Genomic DNA, 21,077 nt, shown 5'->3' with positions numbered 1-21,077 from the left:
TATTTTAAGTATGTGTGTTCAGTTCTCTAATTTCCACATATGAGTGAGACCATCCTGTAGATTTCTTTTACCTCTTTGCTTATTTCACTAAGCATAATGTTCTCAAGTTCCATCCATTTTATCCCAAAGCATATAAAATCATCTTTTTTATTGCTGAGTACTACTCCATTGAGTATATGTCCCATAATTTTTTAAACCAGTCATCTGTGGAGGGACATTTTGGTTGCTTCCAAATTTTTGCTATTGTGGATAGTGCGGCTATGGGGGTGCATATATCCCTTTGAATTAGTGATACCTCTTTTGCATAAATGCCTAAGAGTGGGATTGCTGGGTTGTAAGATATTTCCATCTGTATTTGCTTAAGGATATTCCATACTGTTCTCCATAATGGTTGTATCATTTTGCATTCCCACGAGCAGTGTACTAGAGTTCCTTTCTCTCCACATCCTTTCCAACATTTATCCTTTTCTGTTTTGTTGATGAAGACCATTCTCAATGTATTTTTAATTTGCATTTCTCTGGTGATGAGTGAATCAGAGCATTTCTGCATATGTCTGTGGGCCATGTGTATCTCTTCTTTGGAGAATTGTCTATGTATGTCCTCTGCCCACTTTTTAATTGGGTTGTTCTTTTTGTTGAGCTGAATGAGTTCTTTATAGGTGTTTGATATCAAGTGCTTTTCTGAAGTATGATGTGTGAATATGTTCTCCCATTTGCTAGGTTTCCTGTTTATCTTTATGGACTTGTTAAAGAGACTTTCTTTTCCCCAGTGGGCAAATTTGGCCCGTTTGTCATATATAAGGTTTTTGTGCATGTATGGATTGAGTTCTGGACTCTCTATCCTATTCCTTTGGTCCATATGACCACTTTTGTTCCAATACCACACTGTTTTGATTACTACCGCTTTGTAGTATAACCTGAAGTCAGGTATTGTGATATCGCCATTTTTCTTTTTTTTTTATAGCTTTTTCTTTTTTAAAAATCTTTATTTATTTGCTGGATAGAGACAGTCAGAAATTGAGAGGGAAGGGGTAATAGAGAGGGAGAGAGGCAGAGAGACACTTGCAGCACTGCTTCACCATTTGTGAAGCTCCTCCCCCCCACCCCCCACAGGTAGGGGCTAGGGGCTCAAACCTGGGTCCTTGCACACTGTAACATGTGCGCTCAACCAGGAGCGCCACCACCTGGCCCCTCTTCTTTTTCTTTAGAAGTATTTTTGCTATTTGTGGTTTTTTAAAGTTCCACACAAATTTTTGAAAAATCAGTTCAATTTCATTGAAATATATCATTGGGATTTTAATAGGGATTGTGTTGATCTTATGGATTGCTTTTGGCAGAATTGTTATTTTAATGGTTTTTATTCTCCCAATCTATGAACAGGGGATATTCTTCTACTTCTTTGGGTCATCCTCTATTTCTTTTAACAATGCCTTACAGTTTTTCTTGAAAAGGTTATTTACATCCTTTGTTAGATTTATTCCTGTGTATTTGATCTTCTGGGATTCAATTGTAAGTGATATTGTTTCCTTCAGTTTCATTTCTTCTGACCCATCTTTTCCATAAAGAAATGCCACTGATTTATGGGTATTGATACTGTAGCCTGCTACTTTACTGAATTTATTGATGGTTTCCAGTAGTTTCTTGGCAGTTTCCGGAGTCTTCTAGGTATACCAACATATCATCTGTGAATAATGATAGTTTAACTTCATCCTTTCCTATTTGGAAATCTTTGATATCTCTTTCTTGTCTGATTATGATGGCAAGGACTTCTAGGACTATGTTGAATAAAAATGGTGATAGTGGGCACCCTTGTCTAGTTCATTATTTTAGGGGAAAAGCTTTCAGTTTTTACCCATTGACTAGGACATTAGCCATGGGCTTATCATATATAGCCTTTATTCTGTTTCGGGCTATCTTGTGGGCTACCTGAGTTTTGTGTCCTTATCTTAAACTCAGACTAAGAAAAAATAAAATAAAATAATAAAAAATAAAAAAAGATTGAAAGACTTTTAAGCACCAATTTCAAACCCTGAGTTAAATTTTCTTCTGAAGAGTCTGATAACTGCATTACTGTCCAAAATGGTGCAGGTCGGCACTGAGCGCCAACCGGCCAGAACTCTGGTTTCGACTGTGTCTTACAACTTACTCTCCTATTTGCCCAACCGTGCACATAGGCACCCACCTGAGGCTATGGATTTTTAAAGCTGTAGATTATGTGTCCAATTCGATCTCTTGTTGTATTCAATAGTTGTTTCGGGGAGAGCGAAGATCTGATCACAGCTGCACCATAAACCAGAAACCCTGTTTTATATTCTCTTTCCCTTAGTACCATTTTTCTCTTATTGGTAACTGGCTTCCTCAAGGTACCACCACTACCAATGGAAGCTTTCTGCCTCTCATACTGCATTTAACTCCTGGATATCAACTCCCTTTTGTGCCCTTGATATTCTTTATCCCAAATCTTGAGTCATCACATTCTGAACTCCATAAAGACAGAAGTGATGTGATAAGTCCTTCATTAACTTCAAGAATATTTCTTATAGGTTGAAATTAGTTTTAGAGAAAGAGGTTAGGGATAGCAAAAATACAGATTGCTTTGTACTGTACCGCTTTCTGATCATTTCTCCCTTTAAAAACAAATGAGAAAACAAATGAGAAAATAAGAATTTATTGACTCCTCAATCTGCAAGCTGGACTAGGTTCTTTAGGGTCAACTTGCATCTATCCAAATAGTCTTCAGTGGTCTGAATCTGGGAATCCAGCTCCAGGTTGGTGCACATGTGTGGTTAGAAGTCTGTTGCTGACCATATGCTTAGGGATCAGTTAAAGCAGGCACAGTGCTTCTCCTATAGGCCTGCTTGGAGATCCTCACAACATGCTCCTCATTCATCTCAGGACCTGGGCCAAAACATTGGTCACAGTGTGGTGTCTGCCACATATTGTTGCTCAAAACTCATAGAACCCACTCAGGTTCAAGCAGAGAGGATATCTAGGCCCGGTCCTCTTGATGGGTGGAGAGTCAGAGTGTTTGTAGCTACTTTAAGTACCACCCACTAACTGCTTCCCTCTCCCCTCAATTTTCTCTCTAGCCCTAACTGCTGCCACAGGACGAGGGAAGCTGGAGGTCTGTGAGCTGCTGCTGGAGCATGGAGCTGCTGTGTCTCGAACTAACAAGAGAGGGGTCCCACCTTTGTTCTGTGCAGCACGTCAGGGGCATTGGCAGGTATTCTCTAGATCCCTGAATGCTTCAGAAACAATGAATGGAGATAATGTTCATGATTACCCATATCCCCTGAGCCCCCTTGGTCCTTTAATGTTCTTGACTTCTGCACAGCAGTCAGCACTACATGATTAAAAGCAAACATTTGACCAGGGGGAACGGTCAGTGATATAGGGTGGTAGCCAGAGGCAAGGCTGATTACCAGATCAAAAACTCACAGCTGCTTCTTTGTAAATGGGAAGTGGGTGGATTCTGTCATAAAAGGAGATTTAGTACAACATCAGTTATTGTTGTGATTGTGTAACCTTTTTGTACATCATACTAGGAAGAGTTTGTACTTTCTGTAAAAATAAACATTTTTCCTATGTGATGTAAATTTTTTTTTCCCTTAATGATGTCTTTCGTTAAGGAAAGTTCATTTGTTTACTCCTTTTTATAAATAGTAGCTATGAACCTATACTTTCTGGGTCAGTGTTACCAGTTACAAATGAACAGATCTTACCCTGTTACAGAAAAAAAAAATAGAGCCAAGTTTACATATGAAATAATATCTCTTTTGATCTTTTTATTTTCTTGTCTCCAGCGTTTTTTGTTTTTAATATTTACTTATTTATATAAGAGGGAGGGAGAAAGGGTACCAGAGATTCACTTTTGGCACATGGGATACTGGGGATCAAACTTGGGACATTATAGTTTTGTGTTTCTATGTTTGTTTTTATTTGTTTTTGGTTTTTTTTGGCTAGAGCTTTATGTCTGTGGGATTCTACTATTCTAGGCAGTCTGTTTGTTTACATCAAAAGTAAAGGAGAGGGAAGAATACTTTATCACTGCTCATGAAGCTTCCTCTTTGCTTGGTGCTTTCATGTGGTCAGAGGCTTGAACCCAGGACCTCATGCAGAGTAAAGTATCAGTCTACCAGATGAACTTTCTCCCAGTGCCCTCTATTATTTGTTATACTAACTCCACTGGTGAAATGACCTCTTCTCTATGAAGATGCTTCTCCTTTCCATTTCCAAGACTGTGTGTTCCCTGTCACCCTCACAGCTTCAAAGATGCCCTGTTAATTTTTCTTGTCCTGAATTATACTGAATTTTGAAAAAGAAAAAAAAAAAACCTTTGGTAACATAACAAAGATAAAACCTTTGGTAACCTTTGGTAACATAGCAAGGATTTAAAAAAAAAAAGTAATGGAAATATAAAACTTTTCTGGTTTTGGAGGAAATGAAACAAATGCTGGCTTATAAAACCCTCTGCACTACTCCCTGAATGAACCTAGGAAGGAATTGTCTCTGGGATGGTGGTTATATGAGATTCCGCTTTGGTTTTGTTTTTATTTTGCAACCCAACCTTATCACCATATAATGTTTAAGGCATGGTCATTAGGCTGAGAATCTCCTCCAGAGAACTTTGCTAAAAATGTCATGCTGTGAAGGTCAAGCTTGGTAGCTTAGACAAGCAGACTATTTGGAGGGGTTATGGGTGAGTTTTGCCTATAAACATTTCCCATGCCCCATACTTTTTGTTGCAAAAACATAGTTTCAGTGACCATCATCTTCCCCATTTAGTTCTGCTCAGTTATCCCACATGCCACAAGTGACTGTCTTGTCATTACTTGATTGTAATTGACATTCCCTCTACTCCAAATTGTTGCTTCTGCTTGGTATCTGCATGTTTTATAGATACATGAATTGTATATGTTTGTTTAAAGTCTGTATTTAGAAAACAGTTCTATTCAAAAGTATATAATAGAATGAATTTACAACTCCCACCCCTCCCCTTTACACAGTTTAGTGGAGTTTTAAAAGAAAAGAGTCCTTTTAAAGGTAGAGAAGTCTGCCTGAATATGAGTAACGTGATTTTAAAGTGCAACAGCAAGATTGTAATTCTGAATGTTTCTTACAGATTGTTAGATTGCTATTAGAGCATGGCTGTGATGTGAACGTAAGTGACAAGCAGGGCCGAACGCCTCTCATGGTGGCTGCTTGTGAAGGGCATCTGAACACTGTGGAATTTCTCCTTTCAAAAGGTAGGAAGCGGTACATCTGCCCCTGCCCAAGGTTTCTTTTGAATGAACAAAGAAAAGAACTTTGCCAGACCCATTCAGTACTTTCTGATTCAAATTTTAAATTCTTTTGTTGGGAAATTTTCTAACCTACACTTGAGTGGAGAGACTAGATATTGGAATCCACCTGCCCATGTTTCCCTTCCAGCAAAGTTGGTCATTTTTCCAGTTGGCTTCAGATTTCATAGCTGGATTGCCTGGCCAAGTAATGGAAAGGGTGAAATGGTTAGTTAGCTCCTAGACTATATCTGGAGGTCATGTTCTCTGAATGGACTTCTCTTACAGATGCTGACCTTTCATCTCTGGACAAAGAGGGTCTTTCTGCATTAAGCTGGGCTTGTCTGAGAGGTCACCGGACAGTGGTCCAGTTTCTGGTTGAGGAAGGAGCTGAGATAGACCAGATAGACAAGAATGGCCGCACTCCCCTGGACCTGGCTGCCTTCTATGGAGACGCAGAGACTGTAGGTACCTCTGACAGGCATACTGACCAACCAAATGTGGGCCAAGTGAGCAGAGAAACCTAGAAATGAAATATTTCCTGAGTGTGCATATGTGTTAACCTGTGCCTGAATGTGGCTAGTGTGTATGTGTTTGTTGCGATCTCTCTCATTTTACTCTAATATTCTAATTTACTCTGTGGTATGCATTCTATTCTGGTATTGTGGTAAAGACTTTAGTAGACTCTTAAAAGCTTGAAAATACATGATTACAAACTATATAGTGGCACATTTATGAATATGTATATGCACATATAATTTTTTCTAAGAGTTTATTAGTAACCTGATACTGATTTACAAAATTATGAGATAACAGGGGTATAATTCCCACCACTAGAGTTCTGTGTGGAAATTTCAGTAGCTCTCCCTCAGTCACAGATATGGGGTGACTATTATTTCTGTTAACTATCTGTATTTATATATGTTTACCCATTTTTTCCCTATGGCCCTGTATTCTTTTCCTAAGTCACACCTACACCTGCAACTACTTAGGAATGTTCTTCCTTTTTGCTTCTTCTCTCAGGGTCCTGATGGAATTGGGGTTCAAAGCCCACTGATCATCTTCCATAACATTTCTTCCCTTCTGGGAATATGGACAAAAGTTCTTCATAGGGTACAGAAGGTGGGAGGTCTGGCTTTTGTAATTACTTCTCTCCTGGACATAGGCATTGGCAGGTCGATCCATACCCCCAGCCTGTTTCTATCTTTCCCTAGTGGGGCAGGGCTCTGGAGAAGTGAGGTCCTGGGGCAAATTTGTGCAGACTTCTGCCCAAGATGTTCAGGAGAGAATCATAGTAGTATCTGCAACTTGGTGGCTAAAAGGCAGTAAAATATAAAGCAGAACAAATATTTTTAATAAGAAGGAACCATAAAGTAGGAATAGAGAAGATGAGAATAGGGAATATTATGGTGGATAGAAGCTTGGAAGCCTATTTTAGATATGTTCCTATGGGCCCATGACTTTAGTAATTTTTGTCTTGAGCCTGATAGCTAGCATACAGGTGACCTAAAAATATTGTCTGGGAAGATGGTGTCAGAGTTAAGAATAGAACTAGACAGAGGACCCAGTGGGGTTGTTTTGTTATGTGGAAAACTGAGAAATGTTATACATGTACAAACTATTGTATTTTACTACTGACTGCAAACTATTAATCCCCCAGTAAAGAAATTAAAAAAAAAAAAAGAATAGACCTAGTTAGCTGGATTAGAGCAGAGAGTAGCTAACAAACTCAAAGAAAATATATAAATAAAATAACTGTTTACCCCATTTATCTGACCTAAGGTCCATATTAACACAGAAGCCTGTGTAACCTCTGAGTCCCTGTCAGTCTGAGCTCACAGTTCATGGTCATAGCTGGGAACATTCTAGGCTGCACTCATTTCAGGACCATTATTCTTCGAGTGGTATGGTAGGGACCCAAGCTCCCTTTAGAGAGTGGGGCAGTCCCTACTATTGCTACTTTACAGAGAGGGCAAGGTCCTAGAAAGGCCCACAAGAGGGCTTATGATGATGTTCCTGATGGAAGTGACCAGTGATGAGGGATCTATTAGAGGTTTAACTAAGCCCATATTATCTGTATGGGAATCCATAAGCAGGAATCCATGACTAGGGCCCCAGATGATGGGGTGGCTTTATATTGACCAAAAAGGCTATTATTAAATGAGCCAGTCTTTTGCCCTTATCCAGATTTTATTGTTCTTTCTTTATCTGATGAATTTAGACTTTCTCCCAGTTGTTAAAGCATTGAATATCATTTATTATATCCAAACTGGTATTACATTTATGGGGTCTGGCTTCAGATTAGGGAGGACATACACCTCAGTTTTTAGTGGGGTCTAAGTTTTACTGCATTTACTTATTTGATGGTTCTAATAAAGGTTGTCATAGGGACAATAATTGTCCTTTAGTTGATACATATTTTTTGCCAGTATATCTCTTTATAATTTTGTTTTTATACTAATTCAAATAAACAGAATTCATTGGTGGCTCGGCAGTTGCTCACCTGGTTGAGTGCCCATGTTAACCATGTTCAAGGGCTTGAGTTCAAGCCCCTGATCTCCATCTGCATGGGAGACACTTCACAAGTAGTGAAGCAGGTCTGGAGGTGTCTTTCTCCCTTTATATCATGCCACTCACAACCCCATATCCATTTCTCCCTGTCCTATCAAAATAAAAAATAGAAAGAAAAAGAAAAAAATGGTTGCCTGGAGCTGTGGATTCATACATAGCACCTGCACCAAGCCCCAGTAATTATCTCAGTGGCAATAAAAAAATAAATAAATAGAATTTCTTTATAGATAATTTAAAAACTATATTCATAAACATATGTGTGAATATAATATATATGAAAAATAGCTGGTCAGTAAACTAGCTATCTTGTTTTATTTAGTTAGTTTCAAATGCCTAGTCTAATTCAAGTATGAGGCGGTAGCACAGCTGGTTAAGTGCACGTGGCGCAAAGCGCAAGGACCGGCATAGGGATCCCGGTTCGAGCCCCCAGCTCCCCACCTGCAGGGCAGTCGCTTCACAGGCGGTGAAGCAGATCTGCAGGTGTCTATCTTTCTCTCCCCCTCTGTCTTCCCCTCCTCTCTCCATTTCTCTCTGTCCTATCCAACAACAACAACATCAATAACAACAATAATAACCACAATAATGTAAAACAACCAGGTTAACAAAAGGGAAAAAAATGGATCAGTGGATTTATGGTGCAGGCACTTCGCCACAGCAATAACCCTGGAAGCAAAAATAAATAAATAAATAAAGCCATATCTAACTAAAAATCACAAAATGTCTTTCAGGACAAAAGCCAAGTCTGCCAGGTTCCACATCTCAGTTACCCACCATGTGCTAAAGTCCATTTCCTTGTGTTAAATAGGCCTAATGTGGGAATTAGCAAAAGAGACAAATATTAAGTTGCTAGAAGTTATGGGCCTGGGAGTTGGAACCATCATTGTCTTGCACATTTGTTCCTCATGCCTTTAAAAGGCAGTGATGTGGGCCAGGAAGATAACAAATTATAATAAAATTTACCATCTTAGCCAGTTTTTTATTTAATTTTTATTTATAAAATGGAAATATTGACAAGACCATAGGATAAGAGGGGCACAACTCCACACAATTAACACCACCAGAAATCTGTAGCCAATCCCCTCCCTTGATAGCTTTCCCATTCTTTATCCCTCTGGGAGTCTGGACCCAGGACATTATAAGGTGTAGAAGGTGAGAGGTCTGGCTTTTGTAATTGCTTCCCTGCTGAACATGGACATTGACATTACGATCCATACTCCCAGCCTGTCTCTCTTTTTCACTAGTGGGGTAGGGATCTGGGGAGGTGGGGCTCCAGGACACATTGGTGGGGTTATCTGCCCAGCCAAGTCTGGCTGGCATCATGATAGCATCTGGAACCTGATGGCTGAAAAAGAGTTAAGGTATAAAGCAGAATAAATCATTGACTAATCGTGTGCCTAAAAGGCTGGAATATTATAGATAAGATTTGGGGGTCTCCATTTTGGAAATATCTAGTAGGTCTATTTTAGGTATATTTCAAGGGGCCCATGGCCCTACTAGTTTTTCATTGAGCTTGACATCTGATATGCAGGTGACCTAAGTTATTGTTTGGGGGATGATGTCATAGTTGGAAAAAGGACCAGAAAGCTGCATCAAGAAAAAGAGTAGCTCCCAAATAGGGAAAATTTATAAATGTTGTTAACTGTAAACCCCATTGATTTGATCTGGGGCTCATAGTCAACACAGGAGCCTATGTAACCTCTGAATCCCTGCAGGTCTGAGCTCACATTCCATGGTCATGGCTAGGAACATTCCAGGCTGCACCAATTTCAGGACCCATCATCCTCAGGTAATAGACAGAGTACGCTATCCAACCTCCCTTTGGAGAATGGAACACTCCCCACCCTTGTTGATCCACATTGAGGGCCAGGTCCTTTAGGGGCCCACAGAGGGGTCCATTATGTTGTTCCTGATGGTGATGACTAATGACAATGGTGAGAGGGATCTGTTAGAGGTCTAGGCCCATCATGTCTGTGTGGGAATCCCAGGACTCCCTGACTAGAACCCCAAGGGATGGGGTGGCCTGGTAAAGAGTGACTAAAGAGTCATTCTTAAAGTATGCCAGTTGCTTGCCCTTATTCAGCTATTGTAGTCCTTACTTTGTCTGACAAGGTTAGCTTTGGAGTGATTGAGGAGGTAGGTGAGGAGGGTCTAATCGGGTTTAAATAGAGACTATTTGATTAGGTACTTTTTGGTGTCTTTTTAGGTCTTTCTGCTTGCTTGCTACATTTACTGACTCACTGCAAACTACTGTGCACTTCTGCTTTAAGGTATATGTTTTCCCCCAACTTCTGGATACATGTGTATATGCCCTATCTCATGGACTCTGGTCTGTATCTAGATTTTTAGGTTTGTTAAGAAGTATACCACCCGAAATGGAATTAATTTCCTATGAGCTAGGAAAGGTCTCACCAGAGTAATGAAGCTGAAGGGCTGCCATCATTCCACACCTGACATCTCTGGACGCAGTCCGAAGTGAAGCATGCTGAGGTGGTACTGGTTGCATTAATTGAGTTGGTGCAATATCAGTTGGTATGCATTGGGAGAAGCATACAAGAAAGTGAGCCCACCCTAGAGGTTTCGGAACTTGGAGAAAAAAATGGGCTTTATAGAGAAAAGCAAAGGTTCCTGCTGTCTTAGGGTTTAAGAAGGCAACAGATAGTTAAAGGTATAACCAAATCATTTGGAAATTTGGTTCAACTTTGAAAATCCCATTGTTAGGATTTGCTGTATCATACAAGACATCACCATAATTTATGTTCTTTTATGCTATTTACATATAACTGTATCTTATACAGAAACACTACCAGTTGCTTATGTTCTCCCTGGTCTAAGCTTTAAGATTTAATATTTCAGAGAACAAGTCATTATTAGAAATATAACAATTTTAGCTCACACTTAAAATTCAATCTGATTGCCAATTTGAAGTCTCTAGTGCTTAGACTGAAAGAACATATACTCAGAGCTATGGGTTATGCATCAAAAAGTTTGAGACATTCGATCATTTTTTCCTTTTATATAAACTGAATGGTTATTTGTGAGACTATAAGTTAATAGAAATTTATATTAACACCATTCCCACCACCAAATTTCTGTGTCCCATTCCTCCCACCTCCTCCCTCACCACCCCCACCACCCCCCAGTGAAGCTGAACATCTACCCTCACCTTCCATCCAGAGACTTTTACTTTGGTGCCATATGCTAAACTCAGTCAGATTTTGCTTTTAATTTCTCTTTTTGTTCTTCTTCCTCAACTTCTGTTTATGAGTGAGATCACCCCATACTCATCTTTGTCTTTCTGACTTCTTTAGCTCACTTAACATAATTCCTTCTAGTTCTATCCAAGATGAGTCAGAGAAGGTGAGTTCATTGTTCTTAATAGTTGCATAATATTCTATGATGTAAATATACCACAGCTTTCTCAGCCATTCATCTGTTGTTTGCTCCCAGCTTTTTGCTATTATGAATAGTGCTGTTATGAACATAGGTATACACATATCTTTTTGATTGAGTGTTGTGGAGTCCTTAGGATATGTGTCCCTAGGAGAGGAATTACTGTGTCATATGGGAGATCTATTTCTAGCCTTGTGAGGGTTCTCCAAACTGCTCTGCACAGAGGCTGGACCAATTGGCATTCCCACCAGCATTGTAGGAGGGATCCTTTGTCTCCACAACCTCTCCAGCATTTATTGCTGCTGTCATTTTTGATGTATGACAATTCTCACAGAGGTGAGGTGGTATCTCATTGTTTTATTTGCATTTTTCTGACAGTCAGTGACCTGGAACAATTTTTCATATGCTTGTTAGCCTTTTGAATCTCTTCTGTAGTAAATATTTTGTTCATGTCCTCTGCCCATTTTTGGATGGGGTCATTTGCCTGTTTGTTGCTAAGTTTGGTGAGTTCTTTATATATTTTAGTCATTAGCCTTTAGTCTGATGTGTGGCATGTGAAGATCTTCTCCCATTCTGTGAGGGGTCTCTTTGTGTGTTTTTTGTTTGTTTGTTTTTTGTTTTTTTGCCTGTTCAGAAGCTCTTCAATTTGATGTAGTCCTGTTAATTCATTTTTGTTTTAGTCTTCATTGCAGTTGGATTTGTATCATCGAAGATGCCCTTGAGGTTTAGGTGAGAAAGTGTTCCACCAATGTTTTCCTCTAAGTATTTGATAGTTTCTGGTCTAACATCCCGGTCCTTGATCTATTTGGAGTTGCCTTTTGTTTCTAGTGAAATAAAGTGGTTCAGTCTCATTCTTCATGTTTCAACCCAGTTTTCCCAGCACCATTTATTGAAGGGAGCCTCTTTCCTCCATTTAATACTTTGGGGCTTCTTATAAAAAATTAGATGTCCATAGTTGTGGGGGTTTAGTGCTGGGCTTTCAGTTCTGCACCATTGTGCCTATTTTTGTTCCAGTACCAAGTTGTTTTGACTATGATTGCCTTATAATATAGTTTTAGATCTGGGAATGTGATGCCTCCATTTCTGTTTCTTTTCCTCAAGATTGTCTTGGCGATTCTTGGTGTTTTCTGATTCCAGATAAATGTTTGTCATTTTTGTTCTATTCTCTCCAAAGAAGCTTGGTGGAATTTTGATGGGTATCACATTAAACCTGTATATGACTGGGGAGAATATTCATTTTGATGATATAAATTCTTCCAATCCATGGGCATGGGATATCTTTCCACTTCTTGGTATCATTTTCTATTTCTTTGAATAGCAATTTAAGAGTTTTCAATATACAAGTTTTTCATTTCTTTTTTTTTCTTTTTCTTTTTCTTTTTTTTTTTTTTTTGCCTCCAGGGTTATTGCTGGGGCTCAGTGCCTGCTCCATGGAGGCCATTTTTTCCACCTTTTTGTTGCCCTTGTTGTAGCCTCCCACTGCCCCAGGAGTGGCAGATTGACCAATAAGAGAGAGTTCCAGCCCTCCTGAGGAGAGAAATAGGGGGAAAAAAAAACAAACAAACAAAAAAACCAAACAAACAGAAACACTTTCTCCTGATGATTCCCTACAGAGCTGGGAATCTTGAGAATGAGGTCTTCTGGGCAGGAGGTCCCCTTTGTCTCTTTGTCTTTAACTTGTTCCCTTATTCCACTGGAGTGAAGTAGGGGGGCAGTACAAATTAGAATTGGAACTCACAAGGCTCCTTGGCTCAGGGTCTGATAAGTGCATGTCCTTTCTATAGCCTGCTCCAGCTTATGTGATCTGCTTCTCCTCCTTGGCTCTCCTTGACTACTGCTGGATGCTCTACCTGCAAATCCTTCCCTCATTCTATATTCCCAGTGCTTAAGCCACTCCTTAGCCAGTTCTAAGTGATGAGTTTGATAATGCAAACTACACTTCATATTGTTGTGGAGCCAATACTCAGGGTTTTGTTTGTTTTGTAAAACTGAAACTCTTAAGCTGAAACTATTAAGCAAATCCTCCTTCCTCTGTTCCTGTAGTCCCTGTAAATCATCTTTCTGTTTTCTCTGATTTTAATTACTCTGTGTACTTATACAAGTAGAATCATGCAATTTTACCCTCTTGTAACTGATTATTTTACTTAAACTAATGTCTTAAAGTTTCTTTCATATAGAAGGATATCCTTTTTAAGAATGAACTTTTCCCACAATGACCCTGGGTCCATACTCCCAGAGGGATAGAGAATGGGAAAGCTATTAGGGGAGGGGATGGGGTATGGAGATCTGGTGGTGGGAATTGTGTGGAGTAGTACCCCTCCTATCCTACAGTTTTATTAATGTCTCCTTTCTTAAATAAAATAATAATAATAATAAAAAGAATGAACTTTTATGTACTACATAGCTTATTTTGTTTATCAGTCCATTTGCTAGTGGACACTTGGGTTGTTCCAAGCTCTTAGATTGATAATGTTTTTATGGGGCTGGGCAATGGTATATTTCATTGAGTGCATATGTTTCTGTCTACAAGGACCTGGATTCAAGACCCCAGTTTCCACCTGCAGGAGGCAAGTTTCACAAGTGATGAATCTATATTGCAGGTGTATCCCTTTTCTCTCCTCTATCTCCTTTTCCTCTCTAAATTTCTGTGTCCTATCAAATAAAATTTAAAAAATTAGAAATAGTGTTATTATGCACGTGGGTGAGTAAAAACTCTTTCTAGTCCTAGAAATTCTTTGATATCTATATTGTTTTGGATATATATATATATATATATATATATATATATATATATATATAGGCTGCAGTGTTAAGTATTTTGCTTCAGACCATACCCATTACAAACTGAGACAAACTGAGGCCAACACAAGAAATAGGGGAAGTTGAGGTATTTATTCACACAAGCACATAGAATAGCCATTAATACAAACTTACACATGTACAGACACAGAAGCTGACACACAGAAGGACCTCAGGAAACGTGAGGGGATCCCCCCCCCCAAGCTGGAGTGCTAATAGTGGCCCTGTTGTTTGGGAGAGAGACCCAGATGCTGGGAGCTCATCTCCTTTTAAAAGGAATGGGAGTGGGGGGCTTCAAGGGTGTCACATAAGTATATTCCTAGAATAAACATTCCGAAACTACCATGAGGCGCTGGTAAGCAAGCGAAATTACAGAAGCGAAAATTTGCAGGTTAGTAATACCCGTCATGGCACAAAGGTTATAGAGCATGAAGATTCTCGTATCTCCTCTACAAATAGTCTTAGTTAAGTAGAAACTCTCTGTGGTCCTTGAACAGGATGAGGGGGAAATTCCTTTACTATCTAGTCCTCTAAATGTTTGCTTTTAACCACTTAGTTTTCTATTTAGTATCTAGCCCTCTAAAGGTTTTGCACTCAATCACTTAGCCTTCTATTGGGGGGGTGGGAAGGGGAGCTCCTAGATGAATTTACTTCTCCACAGCCAAATCACATGGTCTTTTTTTAGATTTTTGAGAAACTTCTTTAAGTTCATTTTTTTCTCCAAATCTTCATTAATATTTATTTCCTTCTGTACTTTTTCTTTCTTTTTTCTTTTTTAATTTTTATTTATAAAAAGGAAATACTGACAGAAACCATAGGATGAGGGGTACAACTCCACACAATTCCCACCACCAGAACTCCGTATCCCATCTCCTCCCCTGATAGCTTTCCTATTCTTTAACCCTCTGGGAGTATGGACTCAAGATCATTGTGGGATACAGAAGGTGGAAGGTCTGGCTACTGTAATTGCTTCCCTGCTGAACATGGACACTGACAGGTAGATCCATACTCCCAGCCTGTCTCTCTCTTTTCCTAGTGGGGTAGGGCTCTGGGGAAGTGGGGCTCTAGGACAGATGGGTGGGGTTGTCTGCCCAGGGAATTCTGGTTGACATCATGTTAGTATTTGGAACCTGGTGGCTGAAAAAAAGAGTTAACATACAAAGCCAAACAAATTGGTGACCAATCATGAACCTAAAGACTGGAATGGTTCATATGAAGAGTTGGGGGGGTCTCTGTTTGTACTTTGTTTTTCAGTTACAGTCTTCCTAACAGTATGAGATGTTGCCTCATTGTGATTTTGATTTTCTTTCCTATAGTGACTAGTGATACTGACTATCTAATTTTCTTGTTGACAATTCATAATATATTCTTTGGAGAATATATATTCAGATATTTTGTCCATTTTTAAATTGTGTTATTGGATTTTTTGATGTTGAGTTATAAGAATTCTTTATTCTGGATATTAATCCCTCCAGCATCATTTTGCACATTTGTTAGACTGGTAGAATGTATATATTAGACCTACATGAAGATCTAGAACTGGCTGTGGACTTCTTGTAAGTAAAACAATTTGAGTGCCCAAAGTGGTTTTTTGTTTTTTCTTCTATTATCTATTATTTAGCTTAACTGATTTCTATTTTATTATAGGGAATCATTTTATCTTCTTCTTCTAGCGTTTGCCAATCATTTTATATACGATAGCTTCAAACTTGCCCTCTTTATACTCTAAAATAACTTTCCTAAATATTTAATAAGTTATACTTGTACCTGTTTCTAATATGCTAATTACTCCAGATTCTGTACTTATACTATAGGAATCTGGGAGTTTGTACCTATTGCCTTAGCCTGCCAGCATGTAAGGGCCATTGCACCTGTCTGCCTCCTAGGTAACTAGAGATGAAAAGCTGGCTGTAGCTCATCTCTGTAGCCAGGGGAGTGATTGGGAGAGAGGTGATGGCATGTGCATGTACTCCTCTGTGGTGTTTGAACACATGTACACAACACACCTTTCCCTGGATGCTTTACAAGCATTCCTCATAACTGATATCACAGTCAGTTCATTTATTTTAACCAGGACACTGCTCAGCTGTGGTTATTGGTGTTGACAGGTATTGAACCTAGGAATTGGAACCTTAGACATAGAAGTCTTTTACATAACTATTATTTTGTCTCCTGGCCCCACAGTCACTTAAGTAATATGGGATTTAACTATGAATTGCAGCATCTTTCCTTGTCAGCTTTGTTTTCAGTCTAGAATTTCTCCTGGCCAGAGGCATTGAAGATGGAGGAGGTGGTTGAGCTGTAGTACTCCCAGCACCAACCAATCCTCAAGCCTCTGTTCTCCCTCTGCAGGTTCTGTATTTGGTTGAGAACGGAGCTGTGATTGAACATGTGGACCATAGCGGAATGCGGCCCTTGGATAGAGCCATTGGTTGTCGAAACACATCTGTAGTGGTTACACTATTGAGAAAAGGAGCCAAATTAGGTCAGTAAACACTTCAGCTCACCAGAGAGATTTCATAGCATATTATGAACTATAAAACTTTCTTATTTCTAGTAGAAGATAGCAGATATTTGGATTTTTCTAAATTTCCCTTTCACTCTCTCTAAGGCGCATTTAACCATGGGCATCCAAAAATGCCCACATAGCCTATTATTATTATTGTTGGTTTGGGTAGAATGCAAAGCCTAATATTGAAGAATAGGCTGGAGTTTAGGAGTATTAAAGATCTGATGCCTGGGAGTCACATGGGTGGAGTGAGGTAGGGGTGATGGATTAGACTGGTAAATGGAGTAGGCTGGGGTTAGCAGTGCTAGTGCTTTTAAAGGCCAGGTGGTTCTGATAAGCAAGCAAGTTTGAGAACCACTGTTCTAGAATTATCATAAACAATAGCAGCCTCAGCAGTTTCTGTGAGGGAAGATTCAGAGACAAGAGGCATAGTTACTTGAGTGATGTCTTGAGTTGAGAGATCTATAGCGAAGAATTCATCTGTGTGGATGACATCATTTAGAACAAGTGGGAAAAGCCACTGAAACATTACTGGTGTGCTTTAATATGACAGACCTTTGGCCACCAGCAGTTTGGGAGGGGCTGCAGTAAAGGTGATAATGTTGGTTCATGTTTTGACTTATTTGTTCCTCACCTTCCCTATAAGTAGATCAAAGAGAAAACCAAGGTATTAAAGCAGTAAATAGCTTCCCTAATGTTATAGCAAAGCAGCAGAGTCTGACTCCCAGGTCCATGCTTCTAAGCGCACAGCTCCCTTCAGGTATTCAGAGGAGGGTTAGATGGAAGTTTGTGTTGATGCTCTTGACTAGAGAGAGGTTGAGACAGACGAGTCCAGAGCATGAGTGGTTGGAAGAGGTCAGAATAGCCAAAGGTAAGGCATCTCCAAATAGATTTTAAGAGACTGTGCAGGAAAAGTAAGAGGATGCCAAAAGCACCTTCACTTGCTGGCTGTCATGATGGACATTGCAGGAAACTAAGATATTCTGATGCTTTGTTCAATTACCCTCTCCTCCCCCCAAGTTCCCATTAGAAGGGGGAGATAGGTCTTGATTACTCTGATGTTTTAGTTTCCTAGTACTTTTCTGACCAAATTAAGTTTCCACTGAATATAGTTCAGCAATTACTGATTAGTTCAACAGAAAATACATAGGAAAGCTAGTTACCTTCACTATATTGTCATCTAGAAGTCTGTAGGACACAAAAGCAGTGGTTCTCTGATCAGGATCTTTGATGTTTGTGAACTTAGATATGTTAGGGCCACAAAAGTATTGAATGCCAGGACCCCTCCAAGAACTCTGAAGTACCTCTAAATGTATATTTATTTTACAGGAAATGCTGCTTGGGCTATGGCTACTTCCAAACCTGATATTCTGATTATACTTTTACAGAAGTTGATGGAGGAAGGAAATATGATGTATAAAGTAAGTAGTACTGTCCCTTTTTGTGATTAATGGCCTCTCAACCACCTCTTAGTTATTTTTATAGCATGGAAGCCATGATACCACACAGAGTACATGTGGCCAAACGTTAATAGAAATTCCCAGGGACAGAGAGTAAAGTTCACTAGGTAGGGTACATGGCCCAAGTTTGATTCTTGGTACCACATAAGAGTGCCATGGCATATGGTGTGATGAAATCACACGTACATGAGGCTCCGATGAGAGAGAGAGAGACTGACTCTCAGAAATGCTAACCTGACTTCTTGCCCAGGTTTTTGTATCTTTATGGCAGACTCTTCAGGGTAGAAAGCACTTTTTGTATCAGATAATAAATAAATAATAATTTATTGTAATAAATCCTTGTGGCTTTACCTATGACTTATTACATGGAACTTCAGTGTGAAGGCAGTTACTTCTGCTTTAATTTGCACATTCATTCGTGTATGTAAGGAACACTAGGGACAATAAATCCATGAGAAGGAAATAATTTGATGTCCTAAGTTTTTCTTTTTTCCAAATTATTTTATTGGGAGTATAATGGTTTACAATACAGATAATGGGTACAACCTCTCATCTTCCCACTATAAGTGCCTGCAAATATTCTCATCACCAACTTAAGTTCTTTTCCACCATTATGTACTAGTTTCCCTAAGTCCTCTCCATTTTAGTATTGAAAAAGCTTCTGGAGTGGGGTTGGGTGGTAATGCACTTGGTTGGATGGTTGAGTACACATGTTACAATGCACAAGGACTCAGGTTCAAGCCCCCAGTCCCCACCTGCAGGGGAAAGCTTCATGAGTGGTGAAGCAGGTCTGTGAATAACTCTCCATCTTTCTCCCTATCTCCCCATTCCCTCTCTCTCTCCCCCTCTCCCTCTTCCTCTTCTCTCTCTATAGATAGATAGATAGATAGATAGATAGATAGATAGATAGATATGGTTTTTTTTTTTTTTTTTTTTTACCAGAGCACTACTTAGCTCTGGCTTATGGCGGTACAGGGGATTGAACCAGGGACTTCAGAGCCTCAGGCATGAGAGTCCCTTTGCATAACCATTATACTATCTACCCCTCTCTATTTTTGACTGTCTATCCAATAAGTAAATAAAAATAACAAAAAAGAAAAAAGCTTCTAGAACTTGAAACTGTCTAGAGATAATTTCCTTAACATAGTCAAGCAATATGTTTTGCACCCAGCTAATTTTTCCCTTGAAAATGGAAACATGATTTATAGATTAATAAATCTGACATAAATTTAGAGGTTAGCAAAATTTTTTCTATATAATACTGATAGTAATTATTTTAAGCTTTGTTGTATCTGTCACAGTGATCCAGCTTTTATGTTGTGGTACAAAAGTAGTCACAGGTAATACATAAAGGAAGTTGAGTGAATGTGTCCCAATTAAACTTTATTTGTGTAAATAGGTGAGTGGCCAGATTTGGCCCAGAGACATAGTTTGCTTATTTTGGATAGGTAATTTATGCCACTTACATTGATCAGTACTCTTTCTAGATTTGTGATGAGATAGAATCAATGATTATGAAAACTAAAATTTGATGAACATTTTTTAAATTCTTTTTCTTTGAGACTGTTGTACTGCTATGTTTGGGTTTTTATATATTTATTTTTAATACTGAAAAATAGACAGATAGCATGACCCAGTGGGGTTCCTGACTTGGAGTCAGTCTGAAATTGAATTCAGAGTGTTTATTGTTGTGACTTTGAAGTAGTTTTAATATGACTTTTGGTAAGGAATTATATTAGAAATATCAGGCCCTATCAACAGACTTCGAGCCTGCTAAGCAATGAAACTGACAGTGCAAATGGATTTCTGTAGTCTTGGAAATGACGTGTGGTGCTGTTCTGATTTTTAAGAGCTCTGCTGTAGTGCCTCAAGAGAAAATTATACTACAGCAAGCTCTAGCTTTCACCCACAAGACTTTACTTACATAGAAATGACACCATTTAAAAAATATATTTATTTATTTATTCCCTTTTGTTGCCCTTGTTTTTTTATTATTATTTATTTATAAAAAGGAAACACTGACAAAAACCAAAGGATAAGAGGGGTACAACTCCACATAATTCCCACCACCAGAACTCCGTATCCCAACACCCTTTTTATCAAATCTGATTTTGGATACACTTATCATTGAAATATCTTTAGATGAGAGGTCATCCACAAAATGGCTTTCAAAAATGTATAGCAAAGATAATGTGATATATTCAGAGCAATGGTTATAATTTGATGATTTACAGACCCCATCCTGTAAAACCAGTTTGTTTGTGACCATGAGATGTGCATGTGGGGAAGCCTCAGTGTGGACTCTGAGACAGGTGGGTTCTCTCACTGGCTGCTGTGCTGGCTCTGGCCCTAGCACTTACTCATGAAGATCTTTTCAACTCACTGTCATGGTTTCAGAGTGATAGAATAATTTTTCCAGGATTTTCATGGTGTAAGAGTTTATTTCTTAGAGTCTCTGAAAAAAGATAAATTTCTGTGAATTTACATTCTAGAAAGGTAAAATGAAAGAAGCAGCCCAGAGATACCAGTACGCTTTAAGGAAGTTTCCTCGAGAAGGATTTGGAGAGGACATGAAGCCCTTCAGTGAACTAAGAGTCTCTCTCTATCTCAGTTTGTCTCGCTGTCGAAGAAAAACAAATGTAAGCTGTGCTCCCTTATAATAGAACATTTTACAGTGGTGATGGTCACTCTTCTGTAGACTACTTGATGGGATCTCCGCTCTCTGATAACTGCAAGTTTCTCTGAACCTGGGGAAGGCAGCTTCTCCTGAATGACCCTCATTTGATCATTGTTACTACCTGCCTCTCAAGATAGTGTGAGAATAGATTTGGATCTATTTCCTTTGCTTCAAAGAGTAGCAGTCATACTGCTTTTCCACCCACTTAATTTGCATATTGTCAGGATTTTTACTTGGAGGCATATTCCCCAGCTTCTGCAAAGAGCATCCTAACTGATCAGTGGAGACATCAGTTGACTGGCTATGGAAGAAGGGCAAACGCTAGAAGAAGTGGAGACATAATCTGCCTAGTGTTTGTTTTCTCAGAGATTACGCCAGCAACAAAATTGGTT

The 21,077-nt window shown here is 39.1% G+C and overlaps 1 protein-coding gene across 15 annotated transcripts in view; it reads left to right on the top strand.

Annotated features, from left to right (window-relative positions):
• The window catches only part of TANC1 (tetratricopeptide repeat, ankyrin repeat and coiled-coil containing 1), a 344,685-nt gene that overhangs the window by 317,625 nt on the left and 5,983 nt on the right, over window positions 1-21,077 (top strand). For all 15 annotated transcript variants that reach the window (XM_060177864.1, XM_060177859.1, XM_060177863.1 and 12 more), the window contains 6 exons: window positions 3,090-3,223; window positions 5,123-5,246; window positions 5,568-5,743; window positions 16,392-16,524; window positions 17,878-17,969; window positions 20,501-20,647. In XM_060177864.1, the coding sequence (XP_060033847.1) occupies window positions 3,090-3,223; window positions 5,123-5,246; window positions 5,568-5,743; window positions 16,392-16,524; window positions 17,878-17,969; window positions 20,501-20,647 (806 nt within the window). The remainder of the gene's footprint in view (window positions 1-3,089; window positions 3,224-5,122; window positions 5,247-5,567; window positions 5,744-16,391; window positions 16,525-17,877; window positions 17,970-20,500; window positions 20,648-21,077) is intronic.

The sequence above is a fragment of the Erinaceus europaeus genome, chromosome 18 (assembly GCF_950295315.1).
Source record: "Erinaceus europaeus chromosome 18, mEriEur2.1, whole genome shotgun sequence".
NCBI classification, from domain to species: Eukaryota; Metazoa; Chordata; class Mammalia; order Eulipotyphla; family Erinaceidae; genus Erinaceus; species Erinaceus europaeus.
Note: the sequence above shows the minus strand (reverse complement) of the source record. Positions and strands in the feature narration are given on the sequence as shown.